The sequence below is a fragment of the Durio zibethinus genome, chromosome 21, assembly GCF_047325235.1.
Source record: "Durio zibethinus cultivar Kanyao isolate XHJ-2024 chromosome 21, ASM4732523v1, whole genome shotgun sequence".
Classification (NCBI taxonomy): Eukaryota; Viridiplantae; Streptophyta; class Magnoliopsida; order Malvales; family Malvaceae; genus Durio; species Durio zibethinus.
Window position 1 is genome coordinate 6,765,971 of NC_143182.1, and position 24,360 is coordinate 6,790,330.

General features: G+C 32.7%; 2 protein-coding genes across 5 annotated transcripts; one reads left to right on the forward strand and one right to left on the reverse strand.

Moving 5' to 3' along the window:
* Window positions 1-18: 18 nt before the first annotated feature.
* On the reverse strand, window positions 19-3,881 carry LOC111305234 (uncharacterized). Of its 4 annotated transcripts, none has more exons than XR_002691970.2 (4): window positions 3,637-3,881; window positions 2,311-2,739; window positions 322-1,360; window positions 19-216 (listed from the first exon to the last, which is right to left on the reverse strand). XR_002691970.2 is itself a non-coding variant. In XM_022902573.2 (3 exons), the coding sequence occupies exons 2-3, from the start codon at window positions 2,710-2,712 to the stop codon at window positions 554-556; spliced, it is 1,209 nt and encodes a 402-aa protein (XP_022758308.2). In that variant the 5' UTR covers window positions 2,713-2,739; window positions 3,479-3,881; the 3' UTR covers window positions 244-553. The 4 variants fall into 4 exon arrangements, 1 of the variants encoding a protein (XP_022758308.2); XR_002691969.2 differs by having other exon boundaries at window positions 3,479-3,881; XR_002691971.2 differs by lacking the exon at window positions 3,637-3,881 and adding an exon at window positions 3,345-3,468.
* A 14,554-nt stretch (window positions 3,882-18,435) lies between these two features.
* LOC111306101 (protein LONGIFOLIA 1-like) lies at window positions 18,436-22,992 on the forward strand. Its single transcript, XM_022904006.2, has 4 exons — window positions 18,436-18,768; window positions 18,897-20,351; window positions 20,447-20,639; window positions 21,675-22,992. Exons 1-4 carry the CDS (start codon window positions 18,613-18,615, stop codon window positions 22,262-22,264), a joined length of 2,394 nt encoding a protein of 797 aa, XP_022759741.2. The 5' UTR covers window positions 18,436-18,612; the 3' UTR covers window positions 22,265-22,992.
* The last annotated feature ends 1,368 nt before the right edge of the window (window positions 22,993-24,360 follow it).

Genomic DNA, 24,360 nt, shown 5'->3' on the forward strand with positions numbered 1-24,360 from the left:
ATTAGCAAAACGATGATATGGGTGTAAATGAATGCATCTCTGAAATCTATTCATGAAATGAAAATCCATGGTATTAACTTTCACAATTTCAACTCATAGTTATGTAGTTATTTCAGTAGAAGCTGCTTTCCTCTCGCACGAAAGTTAAGAAAGCATCACAGCTGGAGCACTGTAATGATTACTTCTATATGCATCAGGCTTACGGGCATCAGCAAGCTGGGAGTGAAATAACAAAAACTCAGAATGAGAAAAAGTTATTTCTACATATGATCGATATTACAAAAACAAAATCAAATACAGAAATTTATTCAGTCAAATCACCTTTATGAGACGTGAATTGCTGTTATTGGCTCTAAAGCATCAACAAGTAAAACTCAATTCCTCAAAATAATTTACACGTTATACACACTCGGAAGGTTAAGGTCATAAGATGCCACCTGCAAGAGATTTAGCTGCAATAGCTCACAGATCTCAACACTCTCCATGGTTGAGCGGTTAAGCCTCAAACCAATTAAATCCATTCACTTGGCAAGAAACAGAGACATAAACAACATCACAGAACTTGAGCAGACAAAAGGTGTCTCAGCTGGAGTAGGTGCTCCTCATCTGAAATGTTAAGGGAGAGGCGGAGATTTGTTAACAAGGACTCCTGCTCCCAAGTTAAAGGACCTGAAGCATACAATGCCTCCACGGTTGACTTGTAAGCATGAAGTTCTAGTTCATGGACATCGACAACTATGTCAACAGGGGACAAGCGTAAGTCTCTTTGGCCACACAAAGAAGGGAATGAGGATTCAGCATCAGAATTATCAGGTGTATTTTCTGATGATTTATGAGAAATTTGGCCAGCATAGTTAGCAACACCGTTATAACTACAGCTAGCAACTGAGCATTGGTCACTAACTTCAGTAGACCAAACAGGCCTAGAAGAATCAAATAAACAGTGAGGAGTTTTGTCTTCCATTCTGTTATTCCTGTTAGTTGAATGCTTAATGAATTTTTCATCAACCCCTATATGTGGGCAAGAAATATCATCTACCTGTTTAAACAAAGGAAGTGCTCCCTTAAGAGTTTCATTACAGCCTCTAGAACAAGGAGGTGATTTCCTTTTCTTGAGGGTTCCTCCAAAGAGCGGATCCATATTGCAGTCTTCAGATTGATGGGCATGGCCTCTACTTATGGCTCTCATGCACAGACACATGGTGACATTATCAGCCCCACCGTTATGTTGTCCCACTCTATACTTCCTTCCAGATAGTAAAGTTTTGCTTCTATGTAATGAAGTCTTCAAAAGCAAGCCACCAGCATGGTATGGAATTTTTGGTGTAAAATTGTTGGCTAAGTCTTTACCCTTGGCAACCTGCAATCACATTTAGTCTGGTTTAGATATATAGGTAGGATCAGATCAACACATCTGCGAGGACTTATTATACAAAGTTTGTTCTTAGGTTCTCTCCTGATATCAACTTGTAAAAGCTACTATGATTACAATAACAGTAAGGATAAACTTCTCCTAGCCAGTTCTTGAAATAAGCCAGCTAAGCCAAATGGTACTTGCCCTCAAGGCCTCACTGATAAGAGTTGGATTTTACATCACAGCTCATTGAGCAAAAATAATGTATTCAGAAAGAAAGGCAGTCATATCATCCTAACAATAATGCCAGTAATTTCTGTGAATGACTTCTATAGATAGGAATATAGAAATTAACCATTGACTTCTAAGAGATCTGGATGAAATGATCAAACGTTCACTTTTTACCGGTTGAAAGTATAGAGTGGCCAAATAAAGAACTTAGGTTTCTCTAGAGATCATCACTCGTATATGTATTTGGCAGACCATCATCAACCAGGAAAATTCTTAAGAGATTCAAAGCATCTAATCATTAGTGATCTCATAAACTGTTGACAAGAAAATGCCTTTCCACAAATTTTAAAACAAAAAACAATTGCAACGTCACTCTGGGTTTTCTCACTAATGAATTAGTAGTAATTTTTTCCATTTTGATAGCTATCTTGTTTTCTATTTTTATTATTCTGTTGAAATAGCTTTTGCAATGAAATCATTAGTAAAAGTAATATTTCACTTCAAAACTATGTAAAGGACAATGTATTCATACATATTTGAAAGTAATATGGTTAGAAGGTCTTTTCTCAAATATGTTCAAAAGGATTTATCATGAGTTATGCTTGCTAGAAAGAGAACTCTACTAAATTTAAAGAAAATAGATCTTTTGATATAAAACTCCAAAGATAAACATTTAGGAAAAGAGAACTCAGGGCGAAAGAATGATGATGAATATAAGCCATTACCTTCCCAATTATCATCCACTTATTGCCATGCCAAGCCTGCCTAATCCTTAAACATGATGCATGAAATTCCTTAAGTTGGATGGACCCAAAGAACTTAATGACAAATCGATCATTGTTCTTTGACACCTTTGCGACCTTTCCCACCTTCCAACACTGAATATCAAACACCTCAGCCATATCACCAACTGCCCAACTCTTCCCATTTACACTTGGAGGCAGGGGTCTAACATCCTTCCCCTTCACCTTCTCCACCACTTGTTTTCTTTCTTGGTCCATAAGCAGTTTGTACCTAACAATATAGTTGTCACCATCTGATGAAAGTATATTACCAGTAAACCAGGAGCCACACGGATCATGTTCTTTTCTTAAAACCTCCACCAAGTTCCCTTTTCTGAACTTCATAATTTTCAAACTCTAATATGCTCAAGCCTGGATAACAAGAGTAAAAAGGAACAGGATTAATACCACTTGATTCCAACAAGATTTGAAAACTATGATATCTGAAGGTGTTAATACAAGGATCAAGATGGATGCTTGCAAATCTATGGTGTGAGACTTCCATCTTGACATAGCAGATCTAGGGGTGACTCGTTAAAATTAAGTGCTAGAAAGACACAAAATTGTGAAACTTCTCGACTCAATTCAGCTATAAGACATGGAATCTTCATTTTTAAAAGATAAAATCAGTTTTCTACAAGAACTCTTTGTATCAGGGAAATGAAACTGGTTAACAGATACATAAACAGAGATATAAACAAATTTAAATTAATTAATTAAAAACAAGTATCATTATGGGCACTTAAAAATAAGATTGATGAGACAAACAAGGACTCTCAACACCAAACTCAGATGAACTCATCAAAACCAGTTTTTCTTGACAGAGTCAAATCAGCAAATAAGCTTCATAACTACTTAAAACCTCAACCAACCCATGTTGTAGCAATCCTCAAAAAACCCAGAAATAAAATCCAATTTCTTTTTGTTTTATCTCTTAAAAAAATAAAACACAAATAATTCCAAAAAACAATACTTACCCAGAATTTAAAATCTTATAAATATAAACCATACCAAAAACCATTAAACAAAATTAGACTGACCCATATAGAAATTACAATGGACACAGAATTCTGTTCAATTCAAAAACTTTAATTAATTGAACGAGACTGACCTGAGAGTAAAGGAGAAGAAATGAAAACGAACAGGACGCAGTTCAGTTGCGGTCATGACCACATCTTCACGCAAAAATGGCGTATTTGCTCTCTCTTTTCATTATTAATTTAATTTAAGTACTACAAAAATAAAATAAAAATTAGTAATTAGGATTACCTTGGCTTTTGATAGTAACTGAAACCCATTTTCGAGATTTTGGTATTTATCATGTAATCTGTCCCCTTCGGGGTCCTGCCTAATTGCAATTATGGGGACCATTCCTTTATATTTTTCATAATCTGCTAATTGATATTGTTGCGTTTACCGAATCTTCCTCCTCCATCTAATGGTGAATGGTCCCTTTGCCATGTATAATTTCATCGATTTGGACAAAATCTCTGCCATGTCGGACCTTACACTTCATGACAACCTAAGAAATCATGTGATTTATATTACCATTAAAAATGTCATTAACTTTCTATACCATTTTTTGTTGTTGAACAATTTCAAAATGACTTTTTTAAGGAAAAAAAAAAACAATTTTTAAATGACTCAACTTAAACATTTGATTTTTTTTTTTAATTGAAACAATTTGTTTTCATATTTATCTATTTCCCCGATATGCTCCATTTGTAGTAATCTTTCCCATGCCAATTTGCAATTTGCAAACAAATACTAAACACTTAGGCTTCCATTTTCACATTTATGGAATTTCTTTTTGCTTTATTAAAATTGAATTCGTTTAATTATTCCAAAACCTTCGAGATAAATGATCATCCTTAGCCAAACTTAATAGAATTTGATGAAATCCTACTTCCTATAAGAGGAAATAATCCCATTTATTTTTTTATCATTAATAAACGTAGTTGTTACCACCTATTTAAATTTGTTATAATATATATATATATATATATCAATTGACCAATTTTGTAAAATTATAAAAATTTTGGTTAACGATATATATATATATATATAAACAATGGTTACTAGTATAAGATATGCTTTTTATTTAATACATTATATTCACCAAATTTGTTTAGAACAATGCATTATGTATGCAATTTTTCTATAAACATTATCTTAACTAATATCATTAGAAATGCACCACATAACATTTAAAAGAATCATTTTTTTTTTGTTACAGAGAGAGAGCAACAAGGATAAGATATTACACTCTTCATGCATCTCTAAAATAATAGTGCTGACAAAACTTCGAAGAAGATTAAAAACTTTCATAATCCACATTCATCTCATAAGCTGATTTTAACGAAACATCAATTCAAAAATTACCTTCTCTTCATATATATTGAAAAATATACAATAATGATTGTAGATATTCTAATTAGTTTGAGCTCAAATCCATTAGATCTGGTCTAATAGGGTTTGAATCTAAATCATTAGGCTTGGTCCAACGAGTGGTAAGTTGGCCCAAATTTTTTTTATTGGTTATTCTGAATTTTTATTTTAATTGTTATTTAAAGAAATAATGATTAAAATAAAAAAAAGGAATAATAAATAAAATTTTAAAAAAAGGTTTTGTCGATTGGTGGCAAAATCCTGGATGGACTCAATTAGTATGGGATATGTGAAATCCCATAAATTGTGGACTTATAATAAAAAAAAAAAATTTTATAATTAAGCCTATAAATATAGGCTTGAACGGAATAGAAACACACGAGGTAGAGAAACTAGAAGCAAAACAATGGGGTGTTTAGAAGGATAAGAGCAATTTTAGGAATTGTAGGATTTTTTTTTTTTGAAATTTTGGAAGTTTATTTTATGAAAATTTATGAAAAATTTCAAATTCCAGAGAAAATTCTAGCAAAACTTAAATTTGTCAACAATTTTTTCCAACTTTTGGTAGTTTTTCCCAGTTTTCGGTGAAGCATTCAACTGAAAATTTAGAATTGTAGAGAGAAAGGGAAAGAGAATAAACGAGGAAAGAGAGAGGGGAAAAAGAATTATGCTAAAAAGGCTGAGATTTAGTCTTATATACCCATTGAAAATGACATCGTTTTACGTTTAAATAAATCTCAAGATCTGCATGTTTTTTAACGGGCGACCCAACTCACACATCAACCTGTTTATGTGAATTTAGATTTTTAGCTAGAACTGTTAAATTTTATATGGATGTTCAATCCATATCTCAAATTAATTTACATTTAAGGATAATGTACTCATTGAATATCATGTGTAAGGATGATAAATTATCTGTGGGATATAAACTTCGTATCATAGTAATAACACATCTAATACGGAACATGGCTTACATATGACATCAAAGTAGACACATCACCTATGTAGACAACCACATCAACACCCATGAAACATAAAAGGGAGTTCATAAGAACAAGCATGCAGTTACTCCACTCTCTATTGCTCTATTCTTTTCTCCCAAGTGTTTCTTTCCCATTTCTTCGTATACGCTTTAAAATCTTAACTCTGACATTCTCTAACCTTATCTTTCACAAGTTTAATAAGTTTATCAGTTCAATCTCCAGCAAGTCTTGCTTTCATCTAGCCCAAAAATACCTTATCAATTTGGCATCTTATCAGGACTATCAAACGAGTAGAATTTGCATCTTTACGACTTTCAGGCTTGATATTCATTGGCAAAATTAAAACAGTAGAATCAGTTCTTTTAAGCAAAATAAGAAGATGACAAGGCAATATTTAGAGTGCTAATATTTTTCACTTGACTTGAGCAAGTTTAGTAAAGCCTCCAAAGTCTAGGAAGTTGTCAATGACTTTTATAAGAACCCCTTTTTTTTTCTTCCATTGTGGGGAGCTCTTAATTTACATCCAATCCAAACCTAATGTGGACAAAATGATTTCCATAGTCTACAATGTGCAAAAGCAAAAGATGACTGGAAACCTTGGTAGTTTCTTTTGACCCACAAAAGAAAAATGTCAGGCTATGGAGCAGGGGCTGATCATGGCTCCAAGAACCAGAGAGGGCCATCCCCAAAATTTTTTTTGAAAGCTCCAACTATATATATACATATATATTAATTTATGTTAAATAGCCTTAAAATGATCGTCAAAGAACATTTATTTTTCAAAGTTGTAGTTGCTTCTATTTAGGGGAGTAACTTATTTTTCAAATTTGTGGTGCCTTTTATTTAGATGAGTAATTTATTTTTCAAAGTTGTGGTGCCTCTGTTTAGATGAGCAATTTATTTTTCAAAGTTGTGGTGTCTCTATTTAGAGGAGCAATTTATTTTTTCAAAGTCATGGTGCCTCTATTTAGATGAGCAATTTATTTTTTTGAAGTTGTGGTGTCTCTGTTTAGATAAGCATTTTTATTTTGCAAAAGGTGTGGTGCCTCTATTGAAATGAGCATTTATTTTTTCAAAGTTGTTAAGTCTATGTTTAGAGGAACTTTGTTTAAAAAAAATGAAAAAAAATGAAAAAAAAATGAATGTGTTGGGATGATCGTTTACAAGGTGTCTATGTCTTTGCATAATTTCTGTTACACAAGAAATACACAAAGAGGGGCAGCTGTAGACATATTAATTAGTCTAGGTCCAAGCTCATTGGACCTGGTTCAATAGGGTTTGAGCCTAAGCCATTGGGTTGGTTCAATAGGGGGCAAGTTGGCCCAAATTTTTTTTATTGGTTATTTTAAAATTTTATTTTAATTGTTATTTAAAGAAATAAGGATTAAAATTTAAAAAAAAAGGAATAATAAATAAAATAAAAAAAAAGGTTATACCGATTGGTGGTAAAATCCTGAATGAACCCAATCAGTATGGGATATGTGAAATCCCATCAAATTGTGGACTTGTAATCAAACGAAAATTTTCTTTTAATTCAGTCTATAAATATAGGCTTGAACAGAACAGAAACACATGAGGTAGAGAAAACAGAAGCAAAACAAAAGGGTGTTTAGAAGGATATGAGCAATTTAAGAAATTTTAAGATTTTTTTTTTGAAATTTTGGAAGTTTTTTTTTCTGAAAATTTCTGAAAAAATTTCAGATTCCAATGAAAATTTTAGCAAAACTTAAATTTTTTAATAACTTTTTCCAGTTTTTGATGATCTTTCCCAGTTTTTGATGAACCATTCAACCAAAAATCTAGAATTGTAGAGAAAATGGGAGAGAAAACAAATGAGAAAAGAGAGAGGGAAAGAAAAATTATGTTGAAAAAGTTGAGATTTAGCCTTATATATCCATTGAAAACGACGTCGTTTTGCATCTAAATAAATATCAGGATCCGCGCATTTTCTAGCAGGCGACCCGACCCATGTGTCAACTCTCATCTATGACCCGCGTTCCAGTCGAATCTCATCGTTAAGCCGAGCCGAGCCATACTCCCGAATCGCACCTTCTAGTCGCTTTCTGTGTCTGCAACCGAGTTGTTCTGAGCCGCTTTAACCGAGCCGTTTTATTTTTTTATATATTTTTAGGTTTTTTTTAGCATTTTGTTTATTTATTTTTATGTGTCTTTTTTAGTATTTTTTTCATTATTAAATTTAGAAAAAAAATAAATTTAGAGAATAAATAATAATTATCCAATGATAAAATTTATAAAAATTTCAAATGATGAATTTTTATAAAATTCTTAGGTGAGAAATTTTATCTAAATTTATCATAAATTTGGAGAATAAATAATAATTATCCAATGATAAAATTTATAAAAATTTTAAATAGTAAATTTTTATAAAATTCTTAGGTAAGAAATTTTATCTAAATTTATCATAAATTGTGGAATAATTTAGATAAATTTGGAGAATAAATAATAATTATCCAATGATGAAATTTATAGAAATTTCAAATGGTAAATTTTTATAAAATTCTTAGGTGAGAAATTTTATTTAAATTTATCCAAAATTGTGGAATAATTTAAATAAAGTTTCAATAAAAATAATTAATATTTATTTTCAAACAGAAAAAATAAAAAAAAAACATAAAAATATAAAAATTTTGAAATTAAATACAAATTACCCAAAGATGAGGTTCTTAGAAATTTCAAATGGTAAATTTTTAAGAAATCTTTAGGTGAGAAATTTCTTCTAAATTTGACCCAAATTGTGAAATAATTTAGATGAAGTTTCAATATAAGTAATTGTATTATTTTTTAATAAAATTTTAGTTGAAAATATGTGATAATTACTCAAAAATTAGATTCTTAAAAATTTCAAATGATAAATTCTTAAGAAATTTTTATATGAGAAATTTTCTCTAAATTTATCTCAAATGATGGAATAATTTAGATGAAATTTCAATAAAAATAATTTTCATATTATTTTCTTAAAAAAATAATTTCTAAATAAGTCGAAATGGTGAAAATTTTAGAAATTTTGAAAAAAAAAATTTATAAATTGACTCAAATGGTGAAAAGTTTATAAATAAAAAAAAAAAGAGATAATAATAAAAAAAATTTCTAAATAAGCTCAAATTGTGAAAAATTTAGAAATTAAAAAATAGAAAATATTTATAGTTTGGTCCAAATGATGAAATAATTAGATGCATTTTTGACAAAAAAATAATAAATAAATATTTTTTCGATGACGGAACCTCTTCAAAAAATCAAATGGGATTTTTGAATATTCTTGAGGTGAAAAAATATTTTTTAAGAATTCTATTAAATTGATAAAGAATCTTAAAAATTATTTTCAATATTTAACATAAAATTTGAAACCATTAGACTCAAGATTTTAGGATAAATTTAAAATAATATAATACCATCATTCGGATGGATATGTGAGGGTACTATAACTTTCTTCACATGTAGCCGAACTCTCGAATCCTATTATGATTACTAGACCCGAACTTATTTTTTTATAGACTTTTCGTTAAGCTTATGAATTCCTTAAAATGATAGATTCTTTAAGTGATCAATCACACTTAATAAAAAAGATTAATGACGACTACATCTATTTATTAAATTTAACTATAAATTTTTAGATCTATGACAATAACTTACTTACAAACTCTCAAATATCTCCTATAATACAACTAGAATGGATATTGATATTGATGTTTTAATTAAGTTAATACTCACTTTAGTAAGCAACTCATAAAAATCCTTTTAGCAAGACGAGAGTAATCCAAACCTTACTGCATCCAATTCAACTACAATATAACGCAATCCTTATTTTTTGAAATTAATTTAATTCTCTTAAATTCGTAATGCTAGAGTGACAGTCTCAACTAACCTGTCTTTCTAAAACAAGGGCCCATTCATCTGATTAGAGTTGATTGCTTTACTTGAGCTTTAAATAAGTTGGTTGAAAATTACTTTAATTCATTGGTAAATGCCCTTCCCCATAATTAGTTTCGTCGTACTCCAAATAAAAGGATTTTGGATTATTTTGCTTATGGCATAAGCTGTAAGCCAAAAAAACAAGGGCACCGTCCCGTTGTACCTAACTGGCTAAGTTAAATTTGAAATATAACTGTACTTGTTTTCGACTATGATTTTATTTCCGCATGTTTAATCTCAACTTCCATATACCTTTGATAATTAATGGTAATGCACATTCGGAGTCCAAAAAATCAAAATTTTGCTGTTTATGCTTTTATTATCTCGTTAGTTTCTTTTTTTATAAACATTATAAATTTTTTTAGATCCCAATTTTTATTATAAAATATATTTGAATTTAAATCCTAAAAAAATCAGTCTAATTGATAAAAAAAATATTTATCAATTACTGTCTGATTTTCGTACAAAACAAAAAACATTTAAAGAATAAAATTCTAAATGCTCTAAGACAATATTAAAAAAAAAAAAAAACACCTTTGAAAAATATTAAAATCCGAAAAAGTACAAGGGTATCTCCGAACCATAACTGTATCATTAAAAATATATAGAAATGCTATTAACATGAGAGAGGAATAATCGATGTTTTTGTTTATAATCAATGGGATTATTTATGTATTGAGCAATTGGATTATGGAAAGTGGACTGATAATTATTGGTGGGAGAAGCAATGAGAATGCCGGTTGTCCTTGTATTTGTGAGCTGTGTGAGCCCTATTCCTTATCTTAACCCTATCTCTATCCACAAGTTTTATGGCTTTTTCCATGGCAACATGTCATTTGTCACTATCTTCTCTTTTTTCCTTTGGCTTTGGACGCATTCCACTTATGCTTCCGTCACTAATTTCATGGATAAGAAGCCAAACAAGTACTAATGCTACTCTGAAAATAAACTAGGATAGGAAAATATCAGATTTTATATATGTCCATTTGTTACCGTCAAATGCATTAATACCTTTAAATAAAAACGTTAAAGATTGAATAAGGGATGGTGTGTGACAATCAAACGAAATTATGCACTAACAAAAGCTAATGTTATTTTTAATTTGTTTTACTTAATACTCTTTTTGTTCTTTTTTTTTTATGTCTAAAAATTATGTTTTTCTTTTTAACATCTAAATTTTTTTTATATTTTAAAATTATATCTTATAATTTTTTTTTTTACTTTTTAATATTAAAAATCATGAAATTTTAATTTTATAAAAAAATTTTAATATTAAATACATTTAAGTAATTTTTTTTTAATTTCATAAAAGCCAATAACATCCAAATAATTTAGGAGGAAGGGAAATAATATTAAAAAAAAAATTCATTGTTTAAGGGAAAGAGTTACATAAATAATAAACGTTAAAGAATTTGAAACCTAAAAAATACAAAAAATATATTTTTAATATTAAAATTTAAATAATAATCATACAAGAATTCACTTCCTGAAAAAATGAAATGAATGAACTATTTAAATTAATTGTCAATTCTTTATTACACTTTTTACTTGCATGTGCAACATTGTGCTTGAAAGTAGATAATTAGTCAATTAATACTTGTACTATATTCAAATTCATGAATTAGTATCTAAAATATAAAAATTCTAAATTAGTTATTTGAATTTTGACTCGTTTCATCAATTTGCACATAAGACTAATATCATTAGTCTAACATGTGACGTATGAAAATATTTAATAAAATTATAACACGTGACATGTTGATATGGTATTTTAAGATATATGACATATTTTTATTAATTATTTTTAAATAAATAATTCAATTGACTAAAATTTTAAATAAGAATAATAGATTTTTGTTTTGAAAATTACAAATAAATATACAAACCTTCATCTAATCCAATCCACTTTTCAAGAATTATAAAAAAAAAAAAAAAGTAAAAAACCAATTTCATAATGAGTTGAGTTTTATTACAAGGTTATTGAGAGAGACTGATGAGGAGGTGAACAATTTTCTATAAATTCTATAAAGGCTTTCCGCTTTTTCATTCTTATCCATTTCCCATTTTTCTTTATCCAGGAGCCCATTGACTATGGCCGGAGCAGGCGGATCCAAAAATTTCCGAGTCTTCAAGTTTCGAAATGGGGAAAGCCCCTCTCGGCTCTCACTCCATCTAAAATTTAAAGTGGTCTAGTCAGACACTCAGTGGGCTTGACCATTATATGTACGATAAAAACGAATGCCCATTTTCTTGGCTATGGTTGGGCTGTCTCCTAGCCTACAAACGTAAGCATTGACCCAACAAGAAAACATTTATCCTCATTCCTAAGCTCTGAACAAAAACCCCACACTTTAATCCATGAATAAATAAATAAAGGCAGCAAAATTGAAAAGCATTAATAAAAGAAAGGAAAAAATATAGAAAATAAATAAAGGAAGAAAGGACAGTATATACTTATTTAATTTTCAGCTGTTTCCACCGCACATGGATGACTAATGTAGAAAAATTGTATGATGGTGGAGGGGTTGGTTCAAAATTAATCCCATCCGTACTTTTTTTTTTTCTAATTTAGATGAAAAAAATTATCCCATTCTAAAGTAAGGGCATGTCATAAGTCTTGGTGATGATTGTTTATTGACAAAATTTGTTGACAATAAAAATTGAATTTAAAATTTACTAATAAAATATTTTATTTTTATCAATTTAACTATTTTTCATTAACAATTTCAACTTATTTAATAAGAAAAATAATACAATATCGTTAATGAATGAGGAAGTTGAATATAGGTTGGCAAAAAAACATTTTCCATTCAATATATGCCGATACTTGAGCCTATAATCCTCCGGAGACAAAGAGGATTATGAGATCTAAACCCTTTTTTTTCAATAATTTAATTAATCTCAACAGTCATTGTCCCCACCTTAATTGACACTATAATCCAATTCTCCAAAAATTTAATAAATTTAAATATAGTTAATTAAGTTACCTTAATCATAATCCCAAAACTAAATTTGCGTCATCTTTATGATTTTGGTAGAGTATAATAAAATGAGGGGAGTTGCATATGAAACTTGATGAGTACGGATAATTCTCACACATTTAATTTTAAAAATAAAAATAAAAATTTATTTTTTATTTTTATTCTATATATTTGATTTTTTATAAATACATATTAATATATTTTTTCAATAAAAATATATTAATTTTAATTAATTTAAAATAATAATTTATATTATTTAATAAAAAATTATTTACTAAATATATATAAGATACAGGTATGAAAACAAGTACTATATTACTTGTTTTCATCCCCTTATCTAATAAAAATTTAAAATTATCTTCATTCCTATCCTCCTTTCCATTTACACAATATAATATTTATTTCTATATACACAATATAATATTTATCTTTATTCATATTCAGATAAAAAATTAAAATTTTTATTGGATAAGAGTAAGATTGATATCTCTAATATAATTTTTATAAGAATTATAAATATTGATAAATAAATCCTTAGTACATGATTATATTAGGGAATAGGGATTGTGTTAGCAACGTATAGATATTAGTATTATTAATTAAGTATTATTATTTCTAATGTTGTTTACCTCCTTCAATGAAAGCCAATTCCACTTGCAGTTTTGAGAGTCGGAGGCCACGTGAAAGTGGGCATCCATCGATGAGCTTTCTTTTTCTTGGGGCAGCTGGGCTACGTTTCCCAAGCACAGTTGAAACAAATTATAAACCCCACATTTCCTAAAAAATTCACCTAAAAGACCGTTAAGCATCTTTTAACCATCATTTTCACTTTGTATTGTTTTACGCACATGAGTAGTTTTATAATTAACAATCCTAGTCTACTGTCTAAGGAGAATGAACCACCCATTATTAATTATGGAGAATGCCAGCTGTTTATGCTATTTTCTTTTCTGTGGCTGCAATCCCCCACCTCCCCCCTCCCAAAAAAAAAAAAAAAAACAACTTCATTATAAGGAGACTGATTGCTATCCAAAATTCTTTTGCTTTTGATTCCAAGCATGGCATATTCTCATGTGTTTGTGATTGTAAACAATGTTTACCTAAAAATCAATGTCATTGAAGTTTTTAGGACACTTTGTTGACGATGCATTTTTTTTTATTGAAAAAATTTGTAATTTAAAAATAAAAGAAAAGATTATATGTGTTAGAATTACTGATGATAAATATTGATTGTGTACATTAAGCAGATAGGATGGTGTATTTAACACATTTTAATTCTTGTTTGGTGGGAAAAAAAATTAAAACTAAACATGTAAAAGAACTTGAATTCGTTGAGATACAGCCCTTGAATTTGGGATATTTAGTTGAGATCAGAGGCAGGCAAAGATCTAGCACAAAAACATGCTAATTCAATGTAGACGTTAAAGTCATGTGCCCGCTGCTTTGGAAATAATTAGAAATTTCCTTCCATTTCAGTACCCACGTTGTTTTAGAAGATAAATTAGGACGTCATGTGCATGTTACTACGTTGAAGATAATGTGGGTATGATCAGATTTAGATAAATGTGAAATTTTGACTATTGTTCGGGATGACTCTTATTCAAAGAACTGGCACCAATAAGTTGGGGAATCATATATCAGAATCCAATCATACATGGTGCAGACTGGAGCAGGAATTAACCATTTCCCGCAAAATGACAGAGTTGCCAACTGTTAATTAGCTCTAATACTTAATCATGTTTCACTTCAAATTCAAAACTACAATTGAAATTTCCAATTAACATGATCAAAATTTGAACCCTAAAATTTTAGGTAGTGCATTGGAAAATTTTGATTCTCATTGAAATCTCAATATGTAGGAGTAGGACACCAAAAAAAAAAAAGGAAACGAAAATAGAAGCGGCAAACTTTGAAGCGGAAATGAGAGATTCAGAAAATCAAATGAGCTACTATTTTTTTTATGCAATAAAAAAAAAAGTATGGAGCATATAAGTATAAGGTCCATGTGCGATGGGCACAGCATTTAGCAGTCTTCAAAGTTAAAAGTGGTCCAATTACTAAACCCCAGAGGGGAATCAGAATCCCCATATCTTCATGATTGAATCAGCATTCCCCAAATCCATTTAAGCCCAATCAACAATTTTTTAGCTTAAAATACAAGGCAATGCCTTCTCTGAGCAAATGGGTGGCATTTCAGAGAAAAAAAAATTCAATAGGGGCACATTTTCTCCTGACAAGTTTGAATATTCCTCCAATCTACTTCATTTTTTTATACTGGGGGAACCCATATCTTTAAAATTTATAAGTTTACAAAATGGAATCCTTATTGTAATTTTTGTCTAAGAAAACTTCATTTTTATCTAAACTATTTCTATTTCATTTACCAAGTGGGGCTTCAACTTAATGCACGGTAACCTGGATGTAAATAATATGCATTCCTTGAGATGGTAGCAGTAATATTTAGAGGGAGCCAGGAAGGGCAGAACTCTGTTGACTTTGCCTCTTCCTTTCAGGATAAAATACTGGCCTGGCTGGCTTCCCTAACCACTGACCCCATGGAATTTTTATAGCTTATAAGAAGCAATAGGAGAATGTGTAATGTAGTTTTAACACGATAGAAAACCAAGGAATGTGTGCAGAATAGGAGGTGTCGGTGAGAGAACATGGGAGTTTTCAGATTGGAAACTGTGCTATTTCACCACATACATCTAACCAGGACATAGGAACCCTGCAGAAGCAGGGGCCACAACCCCCAAACCGTTTCACTTATTAATCAATTTTACTTAGCTCTCTCTCTCTCTCTCTTTTTTTTTTTCTATTCCAGTTTGCAGTCAGATCAGAATGGCTGAGATTGTAATTATGAAAAGGTAAAGATTAAAGGGTTTCTGCAGATCTGAAATGCATGTGGGTTAAACGAAAAAGGTTAGATAAAAGGTAAAGAAAGAGAAAGGGTTCAGCATGCATTATTTCTGTTTTTTGATACATAATAATTAGTATCAGATTCAGAACAAAGACAAGAAACATGAAAGAGATGTTAGGTCCATTATATATATATATATATATATGTGAATAATACCTATGGATATGGCTTCGAGATTAGAGAGGCATGTAGAAAGAGAAATAAGCTCTTCTCACATGGTGCAACCCAGAAACGGATACCGCAATTCCATTGTATAGACAATTCACATGGGGGATACGGCAGCTTAACCCTTGACAAGTTTTAGAACGCCACTTTATCATCCTAATAAGGCCATGCCAATTTGCTGCTCATTCGAAGAGAAAATGTGCCGTGATTAAAGTGGTTTTGTTTGGCACGAAGGAAAACTGACGTTTCAGTCAAGAATGTAATTTTCCCTATTATAGTCACAGATGGTTTGACCTAAATAATAAGTTTGACCACATCATGCCTTAAATTAGGTACCCTCCCCATAAATAAATTTGCATTCAGAACCCGGATAATACCATCCTGAAAACAGGAAAGCTTAGCATTTCGAGGTCAGGGACGCACATGGATGGAGTTTAGTTTACTCTTCATGTTGGATTCGCTTTATGTTCACTATTACCCAGTCAGAATATCAAGTTTACAATTTGCAACTTTTCACCAACAATGAGGATATATACATAAAAAAAAAAAAGGTTTCTTTTCCAAATTCAGATATTTGTTTCCTCGATTATCATGCAGATTGAGATTATTGTCAATAACAAGATACACAAAAATCATTGACCGATAAACTACCACAAGCAAGGGAAAAGTGTAATGTCGTTCATTTCAGCTACCCAAATAATTTGTTTACCTTTATTAGGAATAGTTTATTCCAATTGAAAAAAAGCTAAGAATTTATGAAATCCATTGCATATCTATTGTCTAAATATGCAGGATCGATCGCCCTTTATCCTAAATTAATGTGATATATACTATATATGTTTTTACGTAAAAAGCAAACTATTGATTCTTACGAGTCTTGTGTTAGCAACAAAATTAAGGCTATCGCGCAACAAAAACATATCCCCTTTATTGCATTATAATTAATTAATTAAAATTACATAAAATTTATATTTATAAATAATAAATTTTATAAAATTTTAAATATATAATTATAATAAAAAATTATAAATAAAAACTGCATAACAATGCATGAAAATGAAAAAATTTAATAAAAAATTTTTCAGTGTATTTACATGACATAAAATAAAAGGTGCTGGTGCAACAGCCTATCGAGCTAACTGATTACTTAACGCCCTTCATTCTTACTTGGCAGCTGGCACCCCATTGGTCCCTTTTCCAACTGTAGTCACTACTTAGTAGTTATAGGCTTATAGCATCCATATTCTTACACCATGCCAGTTGTAAGCACGTATGTCAACTACGTGTTACGCTATAAAAATTGATCGCCCAGGTGCCAAGCTCTTCTACGTCCAGTAATGCAGCCACCTATAATGGAAGTTTTCGAACTGCTCAGACACCGGGTTTAGCAAGCCGGTCAAGGTGGTTGTGGTTGTTCTTTTGTTTTGTTTTTGTGTTTGTCCAGTAAAGGCTGTGTTTAAGTCTTTGAACTTTGAAGAAAGGAAAACGATGGGTTTATTTCTTTTCTTTGTCTTATTTTCACGGGCTGCATCACCTCTTTCGTTTGCATTGGTAAAGCCATTGTTTTCTTTTTAACTTCGACTGTTCATACATCTCCTTCTCATATATACATAACCATATATGTCCTCGTGATTCACGTTAATGGTTTCATTCTCTTATCCATCTCCATTTGGACGGCTTTTAATTGATTCAGATGCAACACACTGCTGTAACTGATCATATATATATATATATATATATATTAAGGAGCCAAAATAAACAGTTTGAAGCTTGAGATGGCAAAAAATGAGGATATCTCTTGACGAATCGATCAAGATGGGGTATAACTAAGAAGCTTAAAAGAAAATGCAATTTAAAAATTGCCATTACTAGGCTGAGGAAATATTTTTTAAAAAATAAAAATCAATTCAAAATCATAATTTTAATAAGAATTGAATCTATTTTTTATTTAAATTAAATATCAAATATTTTAATTTGATTTAAAAAATATTTTAGTTCAATTGAATCATATAATTTATTAATTTTTATATAATTTTATTTTTTATAAATAAAAATAATCATTTTATATAAATTTATTTAAATATATAAAAATAATATAAAAATAATAGCAAAAATTTAAAAAATTAAATATCAATAAATCAAATCAAATCGATATAATTCATTTATTTAAAAATCAATTCAAATATAAATCAAATTTTAATATATTAATCAAAATAATCTAAACCAATTCGATTCAATTGGAAAAAATGGAGGTTCAGATGTCAAAAATGGGACTCAAATCTTAAAGGAAGGGATTAGTGTAAGGGTTAAGTACCAAAAGAGTTGGTCGTCGTTCGAAAGGCACGAAGATTAAAGGATCAGATGAGTGACGCGTTACGAGAAAGCATTGCCCACGGAGGTTAGCTGCAGCTGCAGGCTCTGTGCTACTTATAATAATACTAACGAAACAAAGTCGTGAGAAAATTACAAACCCCCACCAATTTTCGAAAATTAAAATAATTAAAATATCCAGGCTTTTACCTCATACTCCCAATTCCCATTTCCTTATATGTCCCTAAAAGACTATTAACAAGTAACGTAGTAATTTGTCATTTTATTAAAAGGTAAGGGCAAGTTACGTCCAACTAAACTGCCCCCACAACTACTGCTCTTTTTCTTAACGTTGCCCACCCTTATAAAGACCAGAAAAGCGGGAGATGCTGCAGTAACAACCCCACTCAGCCAGAGAGAAGAAAAAAAAGTAGAGAGGGATTTGAGGGAAAGAAAAACAGATAAACATGGAGAGAAACGTGAAGAAGGAAGTTTAAAGAAAAGATAAGTTGAGAGACAAAAGAAGATTACTGAGTTAAAACGGAGAGTGAAAGTTCAAAAAAGGAAAATGACGACGGGAATAGTGCAAGAGCAAAATCTAGACAAGCAAATAGGGAAACAAATGGGCTGCATGGCTGGTTTCCTTCAGATCTTTGATCGTCACCATATTCTTACCGGCAAACGCCTTTACTCTACCAGACGCCTTCCCCCAGCGCCGACGCCCGTTAGTTTCTTTTTCTTTTCTTTTCTCCTTTTTTTTTTTTTTGTAATGTGGATGACTGGAAGTGAACTTTCTAGTGAAATGTATTTCTACTTTGGTTTTCCTTGTTTTCTTTACTTTTTTTTTTCTAGGCAAGTGAAACGACATCGGAGCAAGAGAAGACCGTTGAGTCACCATCAATATCGAGAGAATCAGAGAAGCAGCTACAAGGTCGATCAGCACCACCACCGGACTGTTCGAAGCAATCTCCGGTTGTGTCGGAACTCCGATCTCCGGTGCCGGAACCGTCTCCTCCGGCGGGTAATCAAAACAAGACATCTCTTCCCCTTCCCATTTTGGAAAACAAAGAAGGCAACGAGAGGTCACTATGGAAATTCTCCAAGGAAGCTCCTAGGCTTTCTCTTGATAGCAGAGCCGTCGTTGATGCTAAAGGAAGCCTTAAGCCACGAGAGATCCGTACCAACGCCGCCATTTTATCTGCGAACCAGTGCGAACGCAACAGCCAAGAAGATGGAGTGGATGATGACGACAAACAAAGACGGTCACCTAGCGTAATCGCGAGGCTCATGGGACTCGAACCGCTACCGAATTCGGATCCCGAACCGAATAGAAAATCGGAGCTCCGAAGATCCGCGTCGGAAGCAAGAGGCAGAGATCTATTTCAGTATCGTTTTATAGATGGAGTTAATTTCCAGTTAAAACAGAGCCAGCAACCAAATTTCCAAAACGGAGGGGTTTCAAGCAATGCCATAAGAGAAAATGGAGCTAAACAAGATCGTGTACTAAGTAACAGATCAGAAGGCTTAAGAAATGAGAAAGCTGAACCGGTTAAAGCACCGGTTCGAGGAATAGGCCAAAGGAAATGTTTCTACAATTCAGCCGATTTCTTTCCCGAGCCAAAACAAACCGTTTCCATCTATGGAGAGATTGAGAAACGGCTTAAGCTCAGAGGAATCGACGAGCCGTCGAAAGATCTCGAGACTCTTAAGCAAATCCTCGAAGCTTTGCAACTCAAAGGCCTTTTACACACTAAAAAACCTCCTAACCAAACAAATAACAGGAACTTTGCTTATGAACATGAACAATCTCCAATTGTCGTTATTAAACCGGGAAGATCACAGGCTTCCGCAGTCAGAAGGATTGACAACGATTCACTTCCTTCAAGTTATAGATCAAGACGTGGAGCTCCCTGGAACTTGAATCTTGAATCGCCGCCGACGATGAGTCCGAGACGGGACCGGCCGGAGAGTGAATGGAATTTACGGAACCAAAGCAGAGGTAGGGGTTCGATTTCTCCGACGAGGAGTGAATGTGGCATCAAGAGTCCTAACAGAAGGCCGTTGAACGTTGAAACTCAAAGGAGAGGGGATGGTAATGTGGAGCAGAGAAGAGTATCTCCGGTGCAGTCCCCTCGGGTTAATGTGAGAAGAACTGGATTGGATCGGACGACAAATAGATCACCCAGAAACAGGAAATCAGCGACTGAAATTTTTCAGAAAGAAGAGAAGGTATTTATCCTAGCGGAGGATGAAACATCCACTGTTTCAGAGAGTAGCATTAGCACTTGTTCTCAAACTGATACGGAGGTAAATCTTTGCTCATTTGCTAAATTACATTGGAGATTTGGTTAATTAATTTAAAAGTGTAGTAATTTTTTTGACATGGCCTTTGACTTTTACAGAGATCGAAGGTGGAGGAATACAAGGAAGGAAGGAGCCTTCTGGAAAGGTGTGATAAGCTGCTTCACAGCATAGCAGAGATGACCGCTGCTACGACTGAGTTGCAGCCGAGTCCGGTCTCGGTACTTGATTCATCGTTTTACAAGGAGGAGTTGTCTCCTTCCCCTGTTATGAAACGGAGCATCGATTTGAAAGGTAAGCAACGAAAATTTCATTACTGATTTACTGGTACTTTATTTGTTTCGTTTTTTTTTTAAAAAAAAAATAGGAAAGTCTACGAACTGATTTCGATTTGCTAGATTTGGCATTTGACTCTGCTGACGCAAGTACTACTATTTGGTAGACCTGATTGTAGTTTAGCCCTAGGCATGCCACTACCGATGAGTCAAATAGTCTTATTCAAAACTTAAAGCTTTTCATGATGTTATAATCTTAGACTTTTATTTGTTTATTAAATCATGGTTTGTCAAACCGCTTTAGTATGATTTAATTGGTTTCTTTGGGGCAATACATATATAAAGGATAAACAATTTTTGGTTTTTCTTTGGAACGGGCTCATGTCGGACAACTATTAATAGAAGTGGGAGAGAATCTAAGTGGGGTTGGCGGTACCATCACGTGGGATTGTTCAGTTTGATTTTTGATGGTGATCGGAGGAAAAAGGGTATTGGTTAATGAAGACGCCGTGTTGTAGGCTAAACTCAACCAGTAAAACAAAGAACTGCAACTATAATCAAAGAACGGGCATAAATAGGAAAGTGACTGAAACCTCTTCCCTTCACTGCAAAACAAAAATTACCTGATGTCAGAAAGGTGTTAAAATCCCTGTACTTCCCTCTAAAGCCAAAGAGAAACGAATATGCTCCGCTGAACTTGTGTGACAGGTGGCCGTTGGAGGCCATTACATTTTAAAGCATCCCATGCTGCCTTTGGTAATTGTAGGAAATGGGCCCACCTCTGTTAATTGTTAAGCTACGGGCATATGAGAAAGAGAGTGAAAGCGACGATTGAATTTGGTCTTTTTTTTTTTCTTTTTTTTGAGTAATCATCTTCTGTCAGTATGAATTACGCCTTTGTTAGTGTCATAATCCGTACTGATATCGACTTTGTTTCTTCTTCAATCAGATGTTGGATGGATGCTAAAACTTTTTTTGTGATTGGGCAAATTTTCAATCAACCTGAACATGAGATTTTAACATTTTCTTTCATTATCTTTGTTGAAATTATCAGATCATCTTGTTGAATCAGAAGATGAACTGTGGAGTCCTGCAATCTCATCCACTGCATCAAAGTCCGAAGATAAATCAGATGATTGTGATTTTATCTACATTTCTGATGTCCTCAGAGCATCCAATTACGTGCCTGATGACTCTGACGTCTTTTTGTTGCTGGAAAAGCAACAGTATCTCAAAGGTAAAGACGCCTCCAAAGTCTCTCGACTCCAAAGGAAGCTTATATTTGACACCATCAACGAAATTCTCAATCGAAAGAGACAATTACCTACATGGAAGCTTATCTCCTGTACAAAATCAGGGTCTGGACAGACATCATTGCAACAAATTTGGTCCGAATTCCAAAAGATTCGGGAAAGGGACTCGTCGGATGACTTGTTTGAGGTCATTTGTGGTGTGTTAAGAAAAGACCTCGCCGGGGATGCCATGAACGGTTGGGGAGATTGCCCTATTGAGATGTCTGAAACTGTCCTCGATATTGAACGTCTAATATTTAAAGACCTGATCGGCGAAACCATCCGAGATCTCGCTGCTTTTGCTGGGAAAAGTAATAAAATCCCAGCACCTCGTAGGAAATTGGTTTTCTGAAAGTGAGGGATGAAAAAAAGAGAGGCCTTTAATTATTCTTCGCGCGCTTTCAGCTCCTTTTTTTTTTTTCTTCTAATTTTATATATTCTGACCCTCTTTTCCTTTTTTTTTTTTTTGTGTTTAAGAAATTTGGGAGATGTTTAATCTTCATGTACCCGAAATCCAGGCATATCTAATGATCGCTTTTGCCGTTTTGCAAGGTGTAAAAGAGGTCGAATAATGTTTTGTGACCAAACTTAAAAATGTATTGTCAAGCGCATGTGTAAGCTATCAAAGCATAATCACGTAGGCCATTGGACATCATCACTGAAAAGTGAAAGCAATCCCGAAAATGGGACATCGTTTTTAGCATTGAAGCAAAGTTAAGAAATGAGTTCTCTTCCTAACTGACGGATAAATCATGCCATGACTTTGGCTGCTTTTTCATGATCTTGTCTTCACTGATAGTTGTTGATCATGTATTATTTTCCGTGAAGGCCTCACAATGGTCAATTTAGTCAGGCTGTCTTGTAATTGTTAAGCACGTTCATCGACTGTTGGTTAAATGCCATCTGGAATTGAAGCATGATATGAGGCATTGGTTTTGTTCATCGGACTCATCTGGTCCGATCATTTATAAAATTTTTATATTCATTCAGCCAGAGTGTTTCTTAACGAGTATTATTAGCATTTTGTGATCTTAAAATCTAATGGTATCCAACTGCTCTAGTTATGGGCTCGGTTGTCACTACTTTTCAATTGGGTCCGTACCTTTTAATTACAACAAATGGAGCCCAAGACTCATAATTTTCCGGTAATCCTAGTTCAAGAACAGTAACAAAAACCGTGTACTGTTCTTTTTGTTTCTTGGCATTCAATTTGCAGAGTACTTGTATTTTTTTTTTCTCTTCTTAAATGCCTTGGTAGGAAAAACTGCAGCCGGCTGCAGGCTGCCAGACCTCTAGTAGTACTGCCATTTATAAAGGCGTGTACTGTATATTATGGGCAAGGCGCTGGCCGTCGGAGTGAGGAGTGATAGACCTTTGGCTGTAGCATTCGCCTTCATAGATCTTCTCTGGTGGTGTCAGTGTGAATGAAAAACCATAGGCTCTCTCCAGGCTGACAAAAGGGCGAGTACACTGTCCTTGGGTTTGAATTCAATGGCGCTGCTTTGAATGTTTTTTCTTTTCAGATCTTTTGCTTAGATATTTGGCTTCTGTTCAGTTCCCTGTCTCTTAAAAACAAACGATATTACAAATTTGAAATGCACTGAAAAGGATGCTTGCTAGCTACCGAGGATGGATCATCGTCCTTCCGCTTGTGTATTTTGTTTGTGGTTTTGTTTTCTTCCTCGGTTTTAAATGATTTTGTCAGCGAAGAACAGCGGTGTTTTTACTACTCAATGATGCAAAACCTGGTTTCTTGTCTACAAAACCCCCAACACTCTTTAAAAATTTATCCGAATGAGTTGGTTGATGGCTTGACGCAATCTATCTTTCACTTGAATTTACAATTTGTTTGGGAGGCCCAGGAAGGACAGCGTTTTTACTTTTTACTTGACAAAGTCCTTTAAAATTATTTAAGCAAAATAGTGTGTTAAACAGAAGCAGGGCAGGGCCGCTCTCAATTAAGTTTCTGAAAGAGTTGTGGATAAGACTTGATGATGTTAACGTTTCTATTTGAGGGGCCTTTGCCCAACCCTTTTTCCTGCGTGGGGGCTACAGCCAACTGTGAAAAATAAAAAGAACACTATCGAGTAAATTGCTATATTCTCTGGGCCCTCGATTTCAAAAACAAAAAAATTGATTGTGATGGAGGAAGAAGAAGACATATAGCAGGCGTGCCTGCCATGTTTGAAATCCACCGTCCAGACTCCAGAAAAAATGGAAAGGAAACTATACCTTGGGCACAGGTTTAGGCCCAAAAGATTATACATCACTTCTTCACTTTAGCTATAGTTGTTTTTGGTTCGACTCAATAATTTTGAAGCTGCCAAAATTTATAACCGAGTGTACGATCTGATAAGGATAAAAAGTGAACTCTTTGGTATGATGAAGAATATCCAAACCTCCGTTACCAAAACCACCAGCCTCATTACTCTTTCTTAACTATAGGAA